The sequence below is a fragment of the Notechis scutatus genome, chromosome 4, assembly GCF_049901735.1.
Source record: "Notechis scutatus isolate UNSWTSFEM ecotype Mainland chromosome 4, rNotScu1.2, whole genome shotgun sequence".
Taxonomy (NCBI): Eukaryota; Metazoa; Chordata; class Lepidosauria; order Squamata; family Elapidae; genus Notechis; species Notechis scutatus.
Genome location: NC_142012.1, coordinates 3,448,632 through 3,472,693, shown reverse-complemented (window position 1 = coordinate 3,472,693; position 24,062 = coordinate 3,448,632). Strand labels below are relative to the sequence as shown.

Here is a 24,062-nt window from a genome sequence, read left to right as displayed (position 1 = left end):
ATCTTAAAAGGCAGGTGCGGAAACGCTGAGCCTCAATACAACGCATGCGCAATCATGGAATTTCTCAGAGGCTCAGTTACAGTTACTGATTTATTGTCTTGAACGTTAATTGATTTACTATTTTATTTCTTCAAGCATAAATTCCTGGCTCCTTGGGAGGGAGAATATGACTTTATCATAAGTACAATAGGAAACGTAGAATTAAAGCCCGTGGAATCTTCTGCCCAATTTACTCACAGGACTATGGATTTATAAACCATAGTCAACCCAAAGGGCTCTCAACAACAGAGTGACACAATTCGTACTATGAGGGAATAAATACATGTGTTTGCACGTGAGCTTCTCTGTCCAAAATGATAGACAAAATAGTAGATAAACGCAATGACACAGAGGCCCATCAAAAGGTTCAGTGGTACTTTGCTATTTTTTTTTCTAATTGCTAACTTTGTTGGACTAGAAGACATCCAAGATCCTTTCCAGCTCCGTTATTCCTATGCAGGTAGTCCTCGACTTACAACAATTCATTGAGTGACCATTCAATTTTATAGCAGCAAGTTACTTATGACCATTTTCACACTTATGACTGCTACAGCATTCCCCAGGGTCATGTGATCAAACTTGAGAAACTTGGCAGCTGTCTCATATTTATGACGGTTGCGATCACCTCTTACAGACTTCTGAAAAGCAGAAATTTTGGGCTCAATCGTGGTCGCATGTAGAGGAATCCCTGTGCTCTGTAGGTTAAGGATCAAGGGAGCAAAGGGAGAACAACGAAACAGAGTGCAAAACCAAGGAAAGGGGGTAAAACTGTCACAACCATCTGCAAAAGCAGAGAAGTCCACGTTTTTATTTTAATCGGGGATATTGGCCCAGTGACCAGGAAATAGCTCACAATGGCACGGGCTATGATGAGGAGAGCGGGGCGAAATACAAATCAAATCAAATCTTAATTATGGCCACAGACCAGCATAAGGCAGAAAATAATGGCTTATTTTTTTTAAAAAATGGAGCAAGCTCTAGAGTCCAAGAGGCAGGAAAAAAATGCATTTGTTTCCAAATGACCACACATAAACACATTAATACAATTATTCTGAAAAAAACAAGAGTTGGTAATTGGCTGATCCTATAATAACCCAGTCGACTGAGATACTCTTCTGGCTCTAATGTTAGACAAAGTATAAATCGTTATGCAAATGAACTGAGTGGACCGTCATAAATAAGAACTTCACAAAAAAGAAACCACTTTTTTAAGGAGGCTTATTATCTTCTCTTATGAGTCTGGATTAAAAATAAAAATCCTTTAGAGGCAATAAGATGTTTTGCTGAACACAATTTAGCTGAACAACTTTCCTGGCTCGTAACACTTTGAAATGAAATAGGGGGAGCCAAAGGGTCATTGCCTGCAAGTTGTTTGTTTTTTTCCTTCTTCTTCCCCTTCTTCTTTATTCAAGTCAACTCTTGCAATCCTTCGTTTCCGATAGGATTCCAATGTCTTATTTCAGCTCAGCTTTTAACCTCCCTTATCAGCCATCCTCCCTTGAACTGTGCTCACTCAAAACCTCAGAGGGGACATGCCAGAAACTGTGATCCTCCTTGGCTGATAAAATAATACAAACAAGGATGCATCAAAGCCGGGCGATTAAAGGTCACCTCCAAATCTTTAAGTGTGGCAAAACATCATCCAAGGGTAGCAATTTAGCAAAATGGGCAGCGTAGCTCCATTAGGGCATTGCTTCATAGAATACACACACACACGTATATCCATCCATAGCGCCATCCTAAATGACTAGGATGAAATAAATAAATAAAGGACTAGGGCAGAGGTGGAATTCAGCCAGTTCGGACCAGTTCTGGAGAACCGGTAGCGGAAATGTTGAATAGTTGGGAGAACCAGCCAATCCCACCTCCGACTGGCCCCGCCAACCCCGATCTCTTCTCCGCCTCCCATTGAGTCCCAGCTGATCGGCTGGGTCTCCTTTGGTTGCCCTGCCCAGGAGAATGGAGCTGGAAAGCAGGTCAGTGGGGAGGGGAGGGGAGGGGGATTTTGCAGTATATCCTTCCCTTGCCACGCCCATAGAACCAGGAGTAAAAAAAAATTGAATCCCACCACTGACCGAGGGTTGACATGATAGCAGCCTCCCAATATCTAAGGGGCTGCCACAAAAAGAGCAGTTATGGAGCAAAGCATAATAAAATATTTCTTTGCAAGAACTGTGAAAACAAATTCCTCAGGCTTTTTTAGAAAAAAATGAGTCCCTGTATCTAAAATACTACAGCAGAGCATAATCCAGAAGTTGTGAATGCACCAACACTGGAAGTTTTCAAGAAAACAGTGGACAACCATTTGTCTGAAGTGGTCTAGGGCAGAGGTCTCCAAACTTAGCAACTTTAAGACTTGTGGACTTCAACTTAATCTGTGGGGTACAAAGTCCTCTACCAGTTTCCCAAAACCTATGATAACAATATAAACTAGGAACTTTGCCTAGATTTCTTCGTTTTCCTCATCCCTTCCATTTTCTTTTAGGTTGTGCCAGCTAAACGGCGCCCCCAGGCAACTTTGTTCAGGCTGTTCAGATGGAAAAGCAGCAGGAAATTGCAGAGTTTTAATCTGATTGAAGTATTGAAAGAGGAACCTCACATATTACTCCCACATTGTTACCAAGAAAACTGGAAGAAATTCTTGTTTTAGTCCATAGACCCCCAAAACAGATGAACTTATCTTAATTTCTACAAGCCATTCCAGGAGTTTTTTAAACTCAATAGGAGATGGAAAACTGTATGCATAAATTATAAAATGGACACGGATGAGCAACATATGGAATCCCTGATGTTCCTTTTGCAACTTGCCCAGAAACCGAAGTCCTTTTTCCCCATCCATCTGCTATTCCATCTCTTTCTCCACTTCCAAATTATGTTTGCTTCTTTCAACTGTGATCATTTCCAACATTATATTCGAGCCAACAGCTACAGAAGAGCGTAGATAAGGCCTAGGGTCACCATGCAGGTCAACCTGGGCTGAAGAAGTCAGTAGCTGGAGTCTCCTGGCTTCTGCAATCTGATGACATCTTATTTCTTCCAAATATCTGGCATAAAGAGACCAAACTAGATTTTTTTTAGTTCTGTAGTTCAGTTGACTTTCCAAGTAAAAGGTTCTGGAAGACTTAAAGGTAGTCTTCGGATTATGACCATTTGTTTAGTGAATGTTTGGAGTTACAACAGCACTGAAAAAAGTAACATGATCATTTTTCACGTTTATGACTATTGCCATAATCAAAATCTGGACCTTTGCGCAACTGGCATGTACTTATGACGGGGAGTGTGTGTGTGTGTGTGTGTGTGTGTGTGTGTGTGTGTGCCGTGTCCCAGGGGTCATGTGATCCCCTTTTGTGACTTTCTGACAAGCAAAATCAATGGGGGAAGCCAGATTCACTTAACAACTGAAGTGATTCACTTAACAACTGCAGCAAGAAAGGTCATGAATGACAACAACTGTCACACTTAGCAACAGAAGTTTTGGGTTCAATTGTTGTTGTATGTGGAGGACTATCTATTTGATGGCTCTATAAATACCTATACCAGATTCAAATGCTGACAGCTAAGTTTTATACTGACTACTTAAGACTATATCCAGACATCTTCAATCAAATATTAACTAAAAGGATTTTATAAGAAAAAAACACTGTATTTTATTAACAAACTGAGTTTGTTGAAACATCAATTACACAGTTTGTACCAATTTGTACCAATTCATTTAGATTCCGCTTCTAAGTGCTTTGAAAGTTTTAATTTAAAACTGTATCTGCATCTCATTTGAATTGGTTTTATGCTGGTTGCCAGCCTATTTCACCCTATATTTCTGCTGATATGTGAAATTTACACATAAAGTGATCTAGATCAAAATCAAAACACTACCCTTTTCTTCCTGTCTTCCTGGTAGTTAAGTATCTGACATATCAATACATTTTTTAAATGCATAAGTTAAATCGGTGAACGGTACACAATCAGATTAGGCCAGAAAGAGGGGGGGAAGTGTGCAAGTTGTTCTCATCTTACAAATTCATCCAACAGACAAAAAAAAAAAAACCTTTAAAACAGAAAATAGTTTGAAACCTTCCTGAAATATTTCAGTTTCAACCAATAGAGTATATAAGGACGTATATATACTGTATTTCATATACAGTATATGTTCTGATAGGAGGGCTGCAGCACAAAATCAACCTATATCTCCATGATCTGGTTCACATATAATTCTTAAGTGGAAGTATAGGTTACTAACAAGAAAGGGCAGATTCACATATCACACAAACTAAAATGAAATCACATTAAGTGTGGCTTAGTTTAATTGGTGAAACCAGATACTAGAAGCTCGATTTCAAATTCCATGATTTGTAATTATTTCTTATTATAAATCAAGGGCTTCCTGTTCTGAAATATATATGACTCTTCATATGCTCACGTATATGAAATATAGTTGAATGTATATACAGGATAATAAATGCAAAACATGATACAATATCAACCCTACATACTTTGACTTTTTAAAACCACCAAATCAAATAATGTACCACTATTCCATTTATAATTTAGGAAGTTATGAGATTTCTTCAGAACCATTGTAATGACACTCTGTGGCACGTTGCCCCTAACAACTGGACAACCATAATTTGAACAAGTTGAAATTTCCAGATAGCAGTGGCTGATCAAGCCATAAACAGGATACATAAAGGTTCCCTTGGCATTTCATGGAAAGTTACAGAAACTATGTAAAGCATTACAACTAAATAAACTAAATAAAACTGTGACCGTCATAAATACAGGTCAGTGGACAAGGGTCCAAGTTTTGATCACATGACCATGAGGATGCTGCAACAGTGATAAGTGGGAAAAACAGACAGAAGTGACTTTTTTTCAGTGCATTGTAACTTTGAATCATTACTAAATTAATGGTTGTAATTCGAGGACTACCTGTGCTTACTTAAACTGCACATGATCAACCCTCAATCAAGTAAGGACACTGAAACAATCGACATTTGGGGGTTGGGCTAGAAGACCTCCAAGGTCCCTTCTAACTCTGCTATACTGTTCCTATATGTTTCTATATTTTCCTAATGGAATGCTCACCAGACCTATTTTCTTATGCTTTCATTTGCAAGATTACAAACCTAATTTTAAGCGCTACTGAAAGGCACCGTCAGTGAGTCAACGTTCATAACTATGATTAAATATTAACTGAAGTTAGAAATAATATTTCTTCTCTTTCAACAGGACACTCTCATTCACATCCTTTGTTGCAAATGGAACAGCTCCAGTCATTTCAAAGAAACAAAACTGTAATTCCATTAAATATATTATTTGGAAACACTTAGTGCATTACCACGTATCATTTCATAACCATAAGTGTTTTTATTTCTTTTCTTCCTTTCATATCTTTGTGCTAAGCAAGAGTTCCATTACACTTGTATTTATTTTTTTTCATAATTTTTTATCTGGTACCGAATAAAAAAATAAAGGCAAGTGAGGCTCTCAAAGTTCTGTCCCAAGGCCTGGAGGCTACAGTATGATGGCTTTGGGTGGGGAGAAGGGACTACCTCTCCCTCAATCCTACCAAGATCTACCAAGGGGAGGGTGTTTCAACCCTCCAGGTTCTATCAGTGACCTTGGGTGGGGTTGCACGTCTTCCCTTCAGATTGGCACACAATTAGGGAATCTGAAAGAGCAAGTACTGTTGTGGCCCATCAGCTGCCAGCAGAGCTGGCGGCAGACTCAGAGGTTGGGGAGGAACTGGGGCCGGTTCTGGCGTCTGGGGGAGGCTCTGATGGCCGCTCTGAGTCAGAAGCAGAGACAGAGCCGGGGCCATCCGGCATTTCCCAGTCACCGGAGAGGCAGCTGCCTTTGGAGGCCGATAAGAGTGGGGAGGAAGAACAGCTGGGTCCTGTTCCAGATGTGCGTATGCACAGAGCTGTTAGGAGAGGGGAACAACAGAGGACAAGGAGATGACTCGAGAAGCAAAGCAAACATGGACGCTGAATGGCCCCTTCCTGGCTGGGGAATAAATAGAAGGAAAGGGGAGTGGTGGTTGTAGGAGACAAGAGTTGGTCTCTCTGAAGATTGTGCTCATAGTGTGTTTCGTGCCGCAGAGGCTGTTTGCCAGAACTTATTGGCAGCCTTTCGTCTTATCGCAAGGAACTGATAAAGGTCTGTTGCGGCTGTTAACTCTTGGAAGGCCTGGGACTTTTTGGTGGGTGAAGGCCATTAATTCACAAGAAGGAAATAAAGAGAGGGAGTTTTCGTGACAAGGAGCCTCTTGCTCCTTCTGCTAAGGCTGGGTCCGAACAAGTACCAGCCGTGGCTAGGAAAGCCTTGGCTGAATTCTATCTCGAGCACCACTTGTTCCCTTTCCTAGATCAGGGGGCCCTTCAGCCAGTCACCCCCTGCCCTAGCCACCTAACGGCTTGACTACTGCAATGTGCTTTACATGGGGCTGCCACTGAAGACCATTTGGAAGCTGGTCCAGAATGTGGCAGTGCAAACAGTCGTAATGGGGGAGATAGGACACCTCTGCTTTATAAGCTGCACCGGTTGCCAATGTGGTTCCAGGTGCCACTCAGGGTGCTGGTTGATGCCTATAAAGCCCTACATTCCACAGGGCCTGGCTACTTGAGGGACCACCGTCTCCCATAACATCCCTTGGCTGATTTAATCCTGCGGAGTTGGTGTGCTCGGAGTGTCTTGGATGAAACCATATCGTCTATCCGTACTCCACAGGCATCTGTAGCAGCAGCACTGTGCGCTACTTAGTCTCCGAGGTCCAGACGGTCCCATTTCTGTTGTTTGGAAGAGTTGAGACATCATGGGTTCTTCATCCAAGTCTCTGGTATTAATTCATCTTTTTAAAAAATCCTAGAATTTTATTTTCAAAGAACATGTGGATTTCACCTATCAATCTTACTACTCCTGAATTACACTCTCTGTATCTGCATATGAATACTTACTACTTACACTAGCTACTACAAATTTGACGAATCATATCCACCCACCACACACAAAATAATTTCAAATAATGTTTCTACTTGATCTAAAACATAGCTTAATCTTTTTCAGAAAACCAAAATGTTGAATGAAATTTGAAAAATGACACAATACAGAGTGCAATTAAAATCCTTATTTGACAAACTTCACCATTCTTGTCATAAGCTGGAAAATGCAATATAAACCCTGATTAGAATTACAAATGTTAAAAAAAACATTAGCAAACAAACAATAATGCATCTGCCTTAACAACTTACCTGTGTAACTAGTGGCTCCAATAATCTCTCCACAGTTAGAGTCCTGATTTCCAAACTTTTGGGATCCCATTTTAAAATGATGGGTGAAGTTGCAGACGTCATGCTCTCTAGAACAAAAAGATAATGAGTATTATAAATCGTTCCCAGAGCCATGGTTGTATCTGAATTTTAAATCAGATCCTGGATTGATTTAAAATTCTAAATTGATTTACAATGGACAGCATGCTCAGTAGCTAATTCAGAAATCGCTAAGTATATTGTACATTAGGGAAAATGTATAGGAGTTCCAACGGATATGCATTAACTAGATTTTTCCCTCTTGTGTATCTTTTCTTGGCCAGCATAGAAAATTTGGAAACAAGGTTTAGTAATATTTTTAAAAATATTTTCTATACTATGCATCTTAGTGAACTTTCAGAAATTGAATACGCAGTTGTTTTCTGCTGAAAGACACCTCTGTGATAGTGTACGGAGAAATAGCCTGAAATTGGGAGAAAAAGAAATCTAAAATATGAGCTCTCAGCTGAGCTATGTTAAGTGGGTTAGTGCACATCTAGCTCCTTCAATTGCTTGTCATTGCTCGTTTGTGCAGATGGGTGTATGATCAGTAAAAAAAAAAAAAAATCACATCCCTGCAGACAGCCAGGGAGGAGGGATGCAAAACAACAGCCGCATGAGTCTATTTCCAAAGGATGTAGCTGCTTTCATGATTCGAGGAGGGTTGCTTCATTTGGACCAGCATTCTTGTAGGAGATGACCAGGCTGAGCCTGAGAGAGGGGTCAAACATATCACCAGTCTCGAGTCTTTTCGCGCCCGTAAGAGATCCAAGTCCAGCCCACCTTGAATGCCATTGACTCTCAGCTACCTTCCAGTCTGCTTGGGCCGTTAATAGTTCAGATTCTTGTACACAGAATAAGCTTGCAATAAACCTGCATTCATCTGAACCGCCGTGGCTCCTGATTTCCTGCACTTGCCAATCCTTTGCCAAACAGTTCATTCAACTACTCTGCATAACCCTACAAACTCTTCCTCCTTGGACACCCCCTTTTCTCTACAGTAAGAAAACACGAAAACGGGCCTAACGAAGCCCTCGTAACTTTAAACACAAAGAAGCTCCCATTTCAAGCAGAAGAATTAAATCCTTTCACTGCACATTATTTTCCCATTCAAATCACTAAGTCTCGCTGGCCCTTCACTGGCCATAGAATCCATCAAATGTTACTGCAGTGTTTCAAGGCACTGCCACTAAGTTGAGATTTTAGCTAGTTACTGGGTCCAGATAGCAACCTAAATCTGTTAAGGAGAATCATTTAGAAAAGATTAAAAGCTTTTCTTTTGTCACATTCTTTACATCATCATGATCTCCTCTCCAGAGACAGACAGACAGACAGACAATTAAGTATAGATATACACTGCTCAAAAAAATAAAGGGAACACAAAAATAAGACATCCTAGATCTGAACAAATGAAATATTCTTATTAAATACTTTGTTCATTACATAGTTGAATGTGCTGACAACAAAATCACACAAAAATTATCAGTGGAAATCAAATGTAGCAACCCATGGAGGTCTGGAGTTGGAGTTACACTCAAAATTAAAGTGGAAAAAAACACTACAGGCTGATCCAACTTTGATGTAATGTCCTTAAAACAAGTCAAAATGAGGCTCAGTAGTGTGTGTGGCCTCCACGTGCCTGTATGACCTCCCTACAACGCCTGGACATGCTCCTGATGAGGTGGCGGATGGTCTCCTGAGGGATCTACTCCCACACCTGGACTAAAGCATCCCCCAACCCCTGGACAGTCTGTGGTGCAACGTGGCATTGGTGGATGGAGCGAGACATGATTTCCCAGATGTGCTCAATTGGATTCAGGTCTGGGGAACGGGCGGGCCAGTCCATAGCATCCATGCCTTCGTCTTGCAGGAACTGCTGACACACTCCAGCCACATGAGGTCTAGCATTGTCTTGCATTAGGAGGAACCCAGGGCCAACCGCACCAGCATATGGTCTCACAAGGGGTCTGAGGATCTCATCTCGGTACCTAATGGCAGTCAGGCTACCTCTGGTGAGCACAAGGAGGGCTAAAGAAATGACACCCCACACCATTACTGACCCACTGCCAAACCGGTCATGCTGGAGGATGTTGCAGGCAGCAGAATGTTCTCCACGGCGTCTCCAGACCCTGTCACGTCTGTCACATGTGCTCAGGGTGAACCTGCTTTCATCTGTGAAGAGCACAGGGCGCCAGTGGTGAATTTGCCAATCTTGGTGTTCTCTGGCAAATGCCAAACGTCCTGCACAGTGTTGGGCTGTAAGCACAACCCCCACCTGTGGATGTCGGGCCCTCATACCACCCTCATGGAGTCTGTTTCTGATTGTTTGAGCAGCCACATGCACATTTGTAGCTCGCTGGAGGTCATTTTGCAGGACTCTGGCAGTGCTCCTCCTGTCCCTCCTTGCACAAAGGCAGAGGTAGCGGTCCTGATGTTGGGTTGTTGCCCTCCTATGGCCTCCTCCACATCTCCTGATGTACTGGCCTGTCTCCTGGTAGTGCCTCCATGCTCTGGACACTACGCGGACAGACACAGCAAACCTTCTTGCCACAGCTCGCGTTGATGTGCCATCCTGGATGAGCTGCACTACCTGAGCCACTTGTGTGGGTTGTAGACTCCGTCTCATGCTACCACTAGAGTGAAAGCACTGCCAGCATTCAAAAGTGACCAAACCATCAGCCAGAAAGCACAGGAACTGAGAAGTGGTCTGTGGTCACCACCTGCAGAGCCACTCCTTTAATGGGGATGTCTTGCTAACTGCCTCTGCTTTCCACCTGTTGTCTATTCCATTTGCACAACAGCATGTGAAATTGATTGTCAATCAGTGTTGCTACCTAAGTGGACAGTTTGATTTCACAGAAGTGTGATTGACTTGGAGTTACATTGTGTTGTTTAAGTGTTCCCTGTATTTTTTTTGAGCAGTGTAAATAGATGTAGATATACTGTAGATATATGGATATGTGCAGCCAGGAAGCAATATCCTTTGGGCCTCCCCTATCAAAAAGAAAATAAGTGTATGTGCTTTGATTCTATGTTCTTCTTCTTTTTCTTCTGAAATCACTCTAAATCTATTGATTCATTCCTCCCACCCTAACAATTCAGCCATTGGCATCAAAGTGCCTTGTAACACATCAAAGATGTTTGTTACAGCCTTGTTCCTTACCTCATCAACTAATTATACGTATCTTCTCCTTGATCACCACTCCACATTATTAGAGTGCAGCTTGCAAGAACAGTGCCTGAAGCCAACTGCACCAAGAATGTTTTTTCCCTCCATAAAATGTTAAACCAAAGCATGCCATATTTTTTTTTCCAGAGATTGGTCTACTGTCAGGTAGCCCAGACAAGAAGCATCAAACATGAATACCAGCACTGCCTTTATTGTAAGGATACAGTAAAAGGCTCTTGCACCTCAGAAACGATTCCTCCCCTCTTTTACTTCTACTTTCCAGAAAACTACGGGGCGTCCCGAAGGAGAGAGGCTTCCCTCGGTCGTTGGGCTTCCCTGGGCTGAAGTACCTTTGAGACTTGCCTGGCAGCTGGACCAGGCAGCTGGACTCCAACCTTTCTGGCTTTGTGAACCAGTGGGGAGAGGGGGGAGGGGAGAGTTTTGCACGAGCAGTGCGCACCTGACCCTTGCACAAGTGGAGGTGTGCACACGTGCGTGCTCGCCCGCTGCTTCCCTGGCCTGACTTTGAACAGGCCCCTGGTATAAGGAGGCCAGTTCAGTTAAGGCCCCAGGCTGAAAACCAAGAGTCTGGGAGTTCTGGTCCTGCCTTCTGCATGAAACCCACCTGGCGACTTGTCCCGTCTTGGGCCTGAGAAGGGGCTGGGTGGCTTTGGGCCAGTCACTCTCTCTCTCTCCCAACCCACCTCATAGGGTTGTTGTTGTGGAGGAAATAGGGGGATACGGGGGTGTTGGATGTGTTCGCTGCCTTGGTTTGTTTGCAAAAATACTAAAGGCGATATACAGATAAATAAAAAAATCTGTCTTATCTATGACTCCTTCTCCCGCCTGACCAGATCATTCCCACACAGGCCACAACGTTATTCAGAAATAAATGTGAAACTCCTACGCGCATGCATTTATCTAATGCCCCTGAAGGGGGTCTCCTGAAGAGGAGGACATCAACCTTCTCCCCTTCAGGGGCATCAGATAAATGCATGTGCAGAGGAGTTCCACATTTATTTCTGAATAATGTTGTGGCCTGTCAGCAGCCAATGGAGCTGGCACCTGATTCGGACAGTGAGGAGGTTGGGGAGGAACCTGGTCCAGTCCTGGAGTCTGAGGCAGGCTCGGACGAGGGCTCTGCATTGGAAGCAGAGATGGGACCCGGGCCATCTGACGGTTATCAGATGCCATCGGAGATCAGTGGGGCAGAAGAACAGCCGGAGCCTGTTCCCAGTGTGCACATGCGCAGAGCTGCCAGGAGAAGGGAACAGCTAAGGAACAAGGGTCGACTTGGGAGTAAAGGCACAGGTGGACGGTGAATGGCCCCTCCCATAGGGAATAAAGAGGAGCGAAAGGGGGGTGAGGTTTGCAGAAGACAATTAGTTGAATTCATTCGGGTGAAGATCTGTTCCTGACTTCTTGGCAAGTACTTGCTGCTACAGTGTGGCGTTTGAAAGATATTGCCCTGGCAACTCTCTCAGCCTGATAAAGGTCTGTAGTTGTGAAATCTCATGAAAAACTGTTTGCCGGGACTTTGCTGGAGAGGAATTCCCTTTAACCTACATAAAAGGGGTTTTATCGGGATGAGGAGTCGGCTTGATGATCTTGGGAACAAGCCCGGGTCAGAACAAATAATTCCATTTGCTTTAAACCAATGACCACTGTGTCATAAAAAGAATTATATAAATATAAATAAAAGCAAATTCATTACATATCCTGAGGGGCTCACAAATCCGTGTGTTTATTTGTTTGCCTGAATACCAAAAAGAATTGTGCAATAAAGTGTTTAGAGTGATGCCTGGAAGTAGCCATAAAGAATCCTCAGTGCCAATTAGAGAAAGACAAGAAAAAAGGAAACCAGGAGATGAGAACACACAAAAATGTATGTGCGTTTCAGAATTGGGCTGAGGACGGAACTGCAGGTTAAAAGAAGAAGTTATGAAAGGGCAGATTTTAAAACACTGAAGGCAACAATAAGCAGGGGAGGAAAATCCCTTAAGGAGAAGCATTTATAGCGGGGGGGAAAGCACCCTCAGGAGTGTAATAAAACAGAAAAAGTTGACAGTGGGGGACTAAATCATCTTGTAGTGACAGGGGAAAAAAAACATAAGAAGACGCAGCAGATGGTTCAAAGGAATCCTTTGTATCTCCCAACTATACATTTTCATATTATTCATTATGAACAAGAACTTTTAGATGTTGATGCATCTGCAAATAATTACTGGGAAGCTTCACGGGTGGAAAATAATGTACATACAAAAAGAATTGTGCAGTAAAGTGTTTTGAGGCTACAGTGATGCCTGGAAGTAGCCATAAAGAACCCTCAGCGCCAATTAGAGAAAGACAAGAAAAAAGGAAACCAGGAGATGAGAAGACACAAAAATACGCGGCTGTTCTTTGGACGGACGGATCCTGAAGCTGGATCTCAAAGGCTTTGGCCACCAAAGGAGAAGAGAAGGAAGACGGAAGACCAAAGGAGAAGGGGACAGCAGAGGATGAGATGGTTAGATTATAGCGTCATCAACGCAATGACCATGAATTGGGGCAAACTCCAGGAGACAGTGGAGGGCAGGGGCACCTGGCATGCTGTGGCCCATGGGATCATGAAGAGTTGGACACAACTTAGCAACTGAACAACAACCAACGATGATTTTCTTCACGGTCGGTCCAGAAGGCAACGGCACGGGCGTGCTTTCATTACTATCTTGAAAGTGGAATAGTCCGCAGCTTCCAGGTGCAATTCCAAATGCCAATTAACCTCTACGAAGGCTTTCAGAGCGTAGCCCGAGGACCTCCCAGGCGCTCCATCTCGCCCAGGGGTTCTGCCCGTCCAGTAAAGATCAGGCAGAGTTGGGGTGCCTTGGGTCCCCTCAATCCAAAGGTGCCATCTATGGAGCTCCAGGAAGCGAGTGTCGAAGGAGAAGGAGATTTGTGTCACTTCCACCTTAATGATGGTGGTAGGGCTCCCTCAAGGGAGATGGGAGACAGAATGTATTTAGTTTATAAAATGATAATTTATTTTATATCATTCTGGACTTGGGGAGGCCCCAAAATCAAGTCAATATATAAATGCCCTCCCCAGTAACTTTTGTTTATTTATTTGTATCCTGGCTTTATTATTCTTACAAATAAGATGCCAAACATTCCTATTTTCCCCACAACAACCCATGCGGTGGATTGGGCTGACAGAGGGTGACTGGCTTAAAGTAACCCACATGGCTTTCGTGGCGATGGCAGGACTAGAACTCACAGCCTCCTTGTGATTGGCCCAAAGTCACTCAGCTAGCTTTCATGTCTAAGGAGGGACTTCAACTTACAACCTCCTGCTTTCTAGCCTTGTGCATAAATCAAACTGGCTTTAACTTCATGGAGATACAAAAAAGTAGAGCATGATCAATGCATCCTTGGATAACTTTCCTATATTCAATTTGCTGATGGTATTCATTATTCAATCAAAAACAATCCTTCCATAAATTAAAACCATTAGTCTTAGTCCTGCCTTCTTGAATATCAAAAAATATTTGCCTTCTTTTATGTAGCAGCTGCGGAGACTTTAATTCAACAGACTGAATACTACATAATAATTGTATGACAATATTTGTATTAGTTTTAGATATTATACTTAGTTATGCTTTATGGATGATTATTGGCCTTAAAAATAAAACGTAAAAATACGCTTTGAAGGAAATCCCCACAATGCTGAGCCATGTAACATCCATTTAGGCTTCTTTTTAACTCTTAAAAAGTCACGTTGAATCTAATATAAGAGTTCAATACCAAAGAAATAAGGTAGGTAGGTAGGTAGGTAGGTAGGTAGGAAGAAAGAAAGAAAGAAAGAAAGAAAGAAAGAAAGAAAGAAAGAAAGAAAGAAAGAAAGAAAGAAAGAAAGAAAAAACAATTAGAAAATGTAGGAAACCGGCTATCAACATTTGAAAGGAGCTGAAGTTGAGTTGTCCTTGACAAGACATCCATGAAGAAATATTTCTGCAGAAAAAATAAGGCCAGCCACTCTGCTGGCAACACGGCTGGCCCTGAGATGATGCAATTTTATTTTTAAACGTAAAGAATTACTTAATTGGCAGCAGCTTTGGCTGTAAGCTTTTTAAGATTCATTGCAGAACTTGCCCCACCAACCAAACGCTCACTGGGAGAGCAATAAATTGCACACCAGCCCTAATAGCTAGAAGCTTTCTCACCGCTCCCTCCTCAACACAGCCAGCATTTCAGTTGGATTCATCATGGGTGACAAGAGAGGCAAGATGGCAGCAACACAACGCAGGCTTTTTAACACAGGTAGTCCTCAACTTACAACCGTTCCTTTAGTGACCGTTTGAAGTTACAATATCACCAAAAAAGGGGCTTAGGACCGTTTTTCACACTTACAACCGTTGCAGCATCCCCAGGGTCATGTGATTCAAAATTCATCCGCTTGGCAACTGATTCCTGTTTATGACGGTTACAGTGTCCTGTATGTGACCTTCTGGCAAACAAAGTCCCTCTGGGGAACCCAGATTCACTTAACAACCGTGATACTAATTTAACAAGTGCTGGGATTCGCTTAACAACCATGGCAAGAAAGGTCGCAAAATGGGCCAAAATTCATTTCACAAATGTCTCGCTTAACAACAGAAATGTTGGGCTCCACTGTGATCGTAAGTCGAGGACTACCTGTACTGTAAGCTTTGTTGGAAGTGCACCTATCCAGACTGAAGGGGTCTGGACTTCATCAAACACCATCAAGAGGATCATAACCACAAGCAGGAGAAAATTCTGTCCTTGGAAATTTGCTGTGTTGTTAAAGGGACCCAAACTGAATGCTGAGAAGCTGAAAAACATTTACTAACCTAACAAGTACAGCGATTCACTTAACAACCGTGGCAAGAAAGGTTGCAAAATGGGGCAAATTTACTTGATAAATGTCTCACTTAGCAACTGAAATTTAGGTCTCAATTTTGGGTCGTAAGTCTAGGACTACCTGGGGTAAAAATACAGTATATAAAAGGAGCCCGATACTGAGGTGCACATCGGATGGAGACATGTAGTCAATTGTCAGCTTTGGAAGCCATATGGAGACTAGATGCTCCCAGGCTGCCCCCATTGACCCTGGGAAAGTGGGAGGGGGGATTCTTTGGAGTAGATCTAGTTAGACATAGCAACATTCTTTTCCTGATTCAAGGTCATGTTATTTTGTGCATAAGTGAGAGGAAGTCCTAACTTGGGACGGATGGTGATTGGGCCATGGGATGCGATGATGGGTGCAGGGGGTGGATTTGTAGTTTTTACTTATTGTAAGGAAGCCCGGAAGTTTCGCATTCGGGATTCCCCAGTTGTGCCAGTTACTATCCAAATAAAAAGGAACCTTTGAGAAGATAGTCTGTCTCGGAGTTATTGGGGGGAGTGGAGGGTGGCTGGAATGATGACATCAATTTTGTAAAGTATGGGGAAATTCAAGAAGTCATTTATTAATTATAGGTTACATTTTGAAATACATGGTTGGTGAGAATGGAATATGTGCTCTATATATTCATACCTAGGCCATTTACCCCATTATGTGTTGTATGTTTTGTTAGTTGGAGAAAGTCTGCTTTTCCTCTTGTATAAGCACTCAAAATGGCATCTAGTCCCTATACGATCCAGTGTCTGCCAGACTCAACATTCAAGGGAGGATACACCGCCCCATTTAAGCAGAGAGTCTGAACAGGTGGCATGCAAGGTGCGAATCCTATTCAGAGTTTCCCAGCACTGGCAGGTGGCTGGGAAACAAATCTGTTGCCAAATTGCTTTTTACTTCCTTCCAGGTAACGCTCTACAGAGGAGGGAAGTCTTGCCGCAAAGGGAATCCTGAACAACAATAACATTTTACATTTGATTTGATTTGTCAATCGCTTACAAGATACAGGTATAAGTATAAACATAGTTATGAATACATGAAATGGATACATATAAGAAAAATAAAAGAAACAATAGGACAGGGACGGTATAAGTGTAAACATAGTTATGAATACATGAAATGGGTACATATAAGAAAAATAAAAGAAACAATAGGACAGGGACGGTAGGCACGTTGGTGCACTTATGCACGCCCCCTACAGACCTCTTAGGAAAGGGGTGAGGTCAATAGTAGACAGTCTAAGGTTAAAGTTTTTGGGGTTTGGGGAAGAAACCACAAAGTCAGGTAGAGGATTCCAGGTATTGACCATTCTGTTGCTGAAGTCGTATTTCCTGCAATCAAGTTTGGTGCGATTAACCTTGAGTTTGTATCTATTGTTTGCTCTTGTATTGTTATGGTTGAAGCTGAAGTATTCATTTGCGGGTAGGACATTGCAATGTATGATTTTATATACTATACTTAGATAAGACGGAAGGCAGCATAGTTCTAGGTTTTCTAGGTCTAGAGTTTCAAGTCTGATGGCATAAGGTATTCTGCAATGAGTAGAGGAGTAGAGAACTCTTCTTGTGAAATACTTCTGGACTTTTTCAATTGCGTTAATATCAGATACATGATATGGATTCCAGACTGATGAGCTGTATTCGAGTATTGGTCTAGCAAATGTTTTGTATGCTCTGGTTAGTAGTGTGATATTACCAGAGAAAAAGCTACGTAGGATTAGGTTAACAACTCTTAACGCCTTTTTGGCTATGTAGTTGCAGTGGGCTCTAGCACTTAGATCATTAGAGATGAGAACTCCAAGGTCCTTGACAGAGTTTGGATCATCAACAAGATCTTGACTATTCAGCTTGTATTTTATTTTCTGATTATTATTTTTTTGCCAGTATGTAAGACAGAGCATTTATTTGTTGAGATTTGAAGTTGCCATTTGTTTGACCATTCGGATACATAGTCAAGATCTTTTTGAAGGGTAGCAGTATTGTCTGTGGTATTGAACAGCTTTACATCATCAGCGAAGAGAACGCAGTTGCTTCCACAACAAAATGAGGAACCACAACACAACAAAATGAGGAGTGACCAGATGCTCCTACAGGCACTCCAACATCATCTTCTCCATTTTTAGCGACTCGTGAAATGTTTCAGCAGAAAAAAAAGCGATAATTCCCCCCACCCCCCCGAAAGCACTACCTCCGATTATCTTTGGAAAAGCCACAGCTGCTCTATCATTTCCTTTAATTGCAGATCAAAGTGGCTGCCACAGATGATGTCAGTTTCCAATGGGAAGAATGAGTGACAGCTCTGAAGCTGCCTTGCCTCCCACTAGGGAAGGCAATATCCCTCTATATGAATTATTCACATTCATATAGGAGGAATGCAGTTAGGTTAGGGCCCTTCTGGATCCTGCTATCGTTTTTGCTTTGTCGTATGCTATGACAATGTTTTCCAAGTCTTATTGAAAGGTTATTTGAAGAGCTTTTCTTTTTCTTTGCAAATACAGGTACTCCTCAACTTATGACCACAAATGACCCCAAAATTTCAGTTGCTAAGCAAGACCTTCGTGAAGTGAATTCCCCCCGTCAAAAATCCAAAATGCTTTGTTATAAGAGCCAGGCCATTAAAATGTTTAAATTGCTGTCAGAATGATAAAAACTACAGTAATAAACCTGTCCAATTAATTTCAAAGAAAATAGCAAATAAAGCAGATGGATAAATGTTCCAGTTTGTAGAAAACACAAATTCAGCCTCAGTGCTAACTCGGCATCATGAAGGGAAAAAAAACCCATGTATGGGTATGTATTCTTATAACCTGGCTGTATAACAGTCTGTTCTTATACCATCTTTAAAATTTTCATAAAACTGGGGTGCTGCTTTTTTATAACAAAAAAATACCCACTATCTCCAATTGGTAAAGTTTTGATTTTTTGTCTATAATCCTTATGAAGGATTTTGAATACAATAATAAAAAAAAACTCAAACAAAAAAGAAAAAGAAACAAGTAATAAGAAAAAACAGAAAGTAGAAGAAGAAAAAGAAAAAGAAAAAGAAAGAAAAAGATCTAGACAATCTAGTAACTATTAATTCTCAAATAAGATTACAAACAGGAATCTCTTCATCCCAAATTCCATTGCTTATCTATAAGCAAATTCACAAACATCGATTTTTCATTCCTGAAGTCAGCAGAACATCTGTAAAGAGATGCCAGAATTATGCAAAAAAAGGTCTTATTTTAATCTCAATCAAGTACACCATTTTATATTATTTCCTTTTACTTCGAACAGCCTTAATCTTTAGTTAATTCAAATATTGTCATAGGATTTATTTTTAAATTCTTCTGACAATGCAGACACTTCTTCAAGAGTTTAACAAGCCTCCTTGATAAAACTAGAAAGATAATAATTTTCCAGAACTTTTGCTTGGTTTATCATTTCCCTTTTTAATTTTTAAATTTTCAAGCAGTTTCTTTTGTATATCCAATTAAGCATCCTTTTCCAAATCATTCTCTTGGCCTGTCCTTTATAGTCCCACTATCAGTATGTTCTCTGCCTTATCAAACAAAATTTGTTCCACATCTGTCTTTCCCCCATTAACACTTTTTGGCATAATTTACCCATAGAATCAGGTTATCATTCTTCAAAGATCTCTCTTAACCTTTCCAGTGTTATGACATTTTGTATCGTTTTCTAAGCCCAAAAAGCCGGCTCGTATTTTTCCCTTCTACTTAGAGAATAGTGTCCAGTTTCTAAAATCATAAAGTTGCTTATCTTTGTTGGGAGTCAAAATAGCCAAAATAATTCTACTTCCCACAGAGAGCTACTTACTTTTTATAGTTAATATCAAAATCTTAACCGTAAAAGTCAACCCTCCAAATGTAACCGAACTCTTCATCCAATCTGGCCTCTTGGCAACCCACTGGCTCCTATGACCGCTTGCCAAGTAACTCACCATCTTGGGGTCACCACTTCCAACCTTTCCTGAGGCTTCCCAAGGAAGTCAATGGAGAGGCCGGTGGGAAGACTGCAAGTTGTTGGGGTCATCTTCCCCCCCCCCCAGCCACTCACCCTTCCCCAGCCCTTCTGCATTCAAGCTGCACCCCGGTCATCTGGGCACCCCTGCGCACACCCCCAAACCCTCTCTTGCACTCTCCCATATGCCCCGATTCACACTGCATTCCCCCCCCCGCGACTTCCCTACCTGTTTAGCATCTCTCGTGCCCCCTCCTGATGCTCCCTCCTATCCGCATGTACCCCTCGCTTCGTGTCCCCCCCCACAGCAGTCACATACCTGCCTCCCAGCCTGGGACAGGCGACTTCCAGCCAGCTTCCCCATTGATTTGTGGGAATCCGGCAGGAGGTTGCCTCATCAAACAACAGGGAGATGAAGTTAACAACAGCAACCAGGACTGGAGGGATCGCTGTTGCTAAGCAAGGTGCTCACTCTTCATGGCTGCCTTGCTTTAGCGATGGAGATTCCAGTCCCCATTGCTGTCGTAAGTCGAGGACTAGGTATAAATTCAAGAAATGTACAGGATATAAAACTTGAAAAACTACAGCAGAGAACACTTCTACTCCCTCATTCTAAAAAAGATTTAATTCCCAAACAGTATAAGGTTAGATTTTTTTTTTTTTAATTTCCTCATAATCTTTTTGTCGCTGTATGTCATATTTTGGGCATATCCAGGTGAATATGTATTTATGTGGCTGCTAAGAGTCAGCACAACCAGGCCACATACTGGCTAGCAAACGGATATATTTTAATAAAATATTTTCCCATTTAAAGAAAGAAATGTTCTGATGGTAAGGAGGGTTTGTCTCTTTTTATACAATGAGCACATATCCTGTCAGTATATTTCTCCCTCCAAGAAGCTTTTAAAGAGCAACCATCTGTTTCCAAAGAGATCTGTGAGTGCCCAACTAATTGCTCGTCTCGGGGCTGGAGACCAGGCAGTAGCATATAATTAGATTCTCTGGACTGAAATGAAAAAGGTCACAATTTTCATCTTATATGTCACATCAGGACATTGTGATGCCTGTGCAACAATTATACTACTTTGCATAAAGCGAGTCCTTGCCTTTGTACATAAAGAAGACGCTCAGCTTCAAGAAATAAAGTAACATGGCTAGATATTCACCGTTTAACCAACAATTTACATCAGGTTCAATTAATTGCAATTGTTGTTCGTATTCCTCTTAAGGCAAGCTTTCACTTGTGACTTGTCAAATCAAATACAGCTTTTGAGACACGTTCTGTCACTTGCCATAGATTTCCCACCGCTGCTCTTTTTTTCTTTTTTACCTTTTAACCAAATAACAGAAACAGTGCATCTCTAATATATTCCATAATGAGAGGTTACTTGCGGAATTATCGGAAACATTTCCAATAGTGGAAAAAAGTAGAAAAGGATTAATTTTCCTTCATATATTTATCTAAGATGTTTTTATATTGGGTTTTTAAAATTGTTTCTACTAGTCTTACAATTTCTGTTCAACAAACCCAACATTTTAAAAACCATTAGGATTATTTTGAATATAAATAAATAATTCATTCCTTAAGAATAATGTGATTTCCTGCAACAAAATAATCTACTTCTTTGTCCCTGGACCTATATGAGATTATCTTTAAACTGGCTATGGAAAACCTTTCATTCAAATATTTAGAAAGGATTTGCACCTGTTTCAAAGTTCCAAAATAAAGAAGCAACAAATATTATGAAGCATTTACCACTGGAGGATGTTTTTCACATTTTTTTATAACTTATAACAGGTGGATTTCCACAACTTATTTCACAACTTATTTGTATTTTAGAGACATACAAAATCCGGACAGAAGCTGTAGAATATGTCCTATATAATCTTAAGAGTCATTACCACAAGCAGGGTGTTATGATTACAATCCTTAGCAGGTGGGAAGAATTAAACTAGAAGTGTCCATAATTAAGATATTTTTTTAAAAAATGTTCAATATCGAGAAGCTTTAATAATTCATTGGGCATAAATGAATACATTAACACTCACCTACCCTTCAAATGATGAATGTATTTAAATTTTGGGATGTAGTTCTCCAAGAAAGAATTGCTTATTAGCTCAATTCAAGGATTAACAGCTTAACATTGAAAAGGCTATCGTGTTCCAACTTCTATTCTTCATAGAATTGATAAACCTTCACTATGGATTTGAATAATTTTCATTGGGGGCTCTTGTTGGATTTATCCCATCCAGGTTCCACATGGATTGACTCAGGCTATAAATACAGGTAGTCCTTGACTTACAACAGATTGCTTAGTAACCGTTCAAAGTTACAATGGCACTGAAAGAGTGAGTTATTACTGTTTTTCACACTTGTGACCGTTTCAGCATCCCCATGGTCATGAGCTTTATATTTGGATGCTTGACAACTTTTGAGAAGTTTAGAATAACGGAGTTGGAAAGGACCTTGGAGGTCTTCTAGTCTCTGACTCACATTTATGACGGTTGCAATGTCCCGGGGTCCCATGATCCCCTTTTGTGACCTTCTGACAAGCAAAGTCAATGGGGAAGCCAGATTCACTTCACAACCATGTTACTAATTTAACGACTGCAGTGATTCACTTAGCACACGTGGCAAGAAAAGTAGTAAAATGGGGCAAAACTCATTTAACAAATTTCTCACTTAACAACATAAACATTTGGGGCTCAGTTACGGCCGTATGTTGATAACTACCTGTATTGCAAAACAAAAGAAACTGGATAAGAGATGAAATCTCCAAGAAAGCCAAATTTCTAATATCTGGACTTTGAAGAAGCAGGAAAGAAGAATACTGAGACCTTTGAACTTTGGTGCTGGGAAAAGTTCCCAGGAATTCCACGATCAACCAAGAAAACAAACTGACAGATCATCAAACAAATCAAGCCAGATTTCTCACCCAAGGCATAAATGACCAGGCTCAAATTATCATAATTGAACATACCGTGTTTCCCCAAAAATAAGACTGGGTCTTATATTAATTTTCATTCCAAAAGATGCATTAGGGCTTATTTTCCGGTTGGGTCTTATTTTGGGAGAAATATGGTACTAAATCCATCCATCTCTCTGATGATCTTAACTGAAGCTTGTTATGGGGCTAGGGATTATATCACAAGTATCCTGAAAAATCACGCTAGGGCTTATTTTCCGGTTGGCTCTTGTTTTCAGGAAAACATGGTATTATACAAACACTGAGCTCTCTGGAGAGGCCCTAATGATGGACAACGAGGAAGGAAAGAGAAGGCAGGAAAGAGAAGGAAGGAAAGGTGGATGGACTTGGCTACCCTGGCAATGAGTGCACCATTGGGAGTCAAGAAAGAAGAGGTTAGGGATGGACCACCGTGGAGAAAATCTATCTGCCCAGACTTAATGGTCATGAATCATCAATCAAACTTCTAACATTGTTCACTATAGAAAGATTAAATATTCTGCTCTTCCTAGAAGAAGGTTCAACAGTGTAGAATGACATTTGGTAAAATAAGAAAAAATGGTTCATGAGAGGAATTTTCAGTATTTTATTACCATACTTATAACATACCTTTGGGCCAGCTACAAATTTCCTCAAAGAATAAAACTGGATATCCCAACGTATAAAATTCGAAATCACTTGAGAAAAATAAAAGACATAAATACAAATGGACATGAATATACAGGTAGTCCTTGACTTACGACCACAATTGATCCCTAAAATTATACTGCTAAGTGAGAAATTTGTTAAGTGAGTTTTGACCCATTTTATGATTTTTCTTACCACGTTAGGAGAATCACTGCAGTTGTTAAATTAGTTTGGTTTTCCCACTGACTTTGCTTGTCAGAAGGTCATGAAAAGGGGATCGTATGACCCCAGAATACAACAGTCATAAGTGTGAGTCAGTTCCCAAGTGGCTGAATTTTGATCACGTGACCCTGGGGGTACAGAAACAGTCGTAAGTGTGAAAAACAGTCATAAGTCACTTTTTCAGTGCCATTGTCACTTCAGTCACTAAATGAACTGTTGTAAGTCAAGGAATTACTACCTGTAATTCAACCACACTGGAAATATAATTTTGGCATAGAATGTATTTCATTAGTGTTTTTCCATTTATGCAATTTTTAAAATGATTTGTCTACTACTTCATTACAAAGTTGTCCTCAAGATATTACTGTTTGGTCTATCAGCTTCTTTAGGCACTGGACAGGACTGGGGTCCAAATCCAACTGAAAGCCCCTAAGTGAGACTTACAACTGTAGAGGAGAAAGCTATGTGGAATGAGACCAGGCCTAATATTTTTTTTAAAAAAAAATATTCTGTCAGGGTTCCAAGTAATAGACCCATTGCAAGCAAGAACTCCAAGGCAGGCGATTCCTCAAAGAATGGCTGTATTGGGAATTTCATATTGGCGCATCTGGTGAAGATCAGCTCTGAGGGGCCCCTTGGGTTTCACCTAATTAAAAGTGAAAGTTTCCCCCCCCCCCTAATCCCAAACAGTCAGTCCCATGGCCCAATCACTGCAGCATCCGCTGGTCTGGTGACATCACTCCTCCTTCCTCCGGCCAGGTGTGAGAACGTCCTTGGGTCCCGGGAGGAAGTGTTTTCTTTTGACTACACCAGCCCAGCTGTCTCTACCCCACGCCAATCCCTCGCTCCAGTGGGGCAGCACCGAAGCTCCGTGGTGGC

General features: G+C 41.3%; 1 protein-coding gene across 3 annotated transcripts in view; it reads right to left on the bottom strand.

Annotated features, from left to right (window-relative positions):
• Nucleotides 1–24,062, bottom strand: part of CTNNA2 (catenin alpha 2) — a 520,748-nt gene that overhangs the window by 448,075 nt on the left and 48,611 nt on the right. For all 3 annotated transcript variants that reach the window (XM_087962697.1, XM_087962698.1, XM_087962699.1), the window contains exon 2: nucleotides 7,287–7,393. In XM_087962697.1, the coding sequence (XP_087818823.1) occupies nucleotides 7,287–7,388 (102 nt within the window). In that variant the 5' untranslated portion in view covers nucleotides 7,389–7,393. The remainder of the gene's footprint in view (nucleotides 1–7,286; nucleotides 7,394–24,062) is intronic.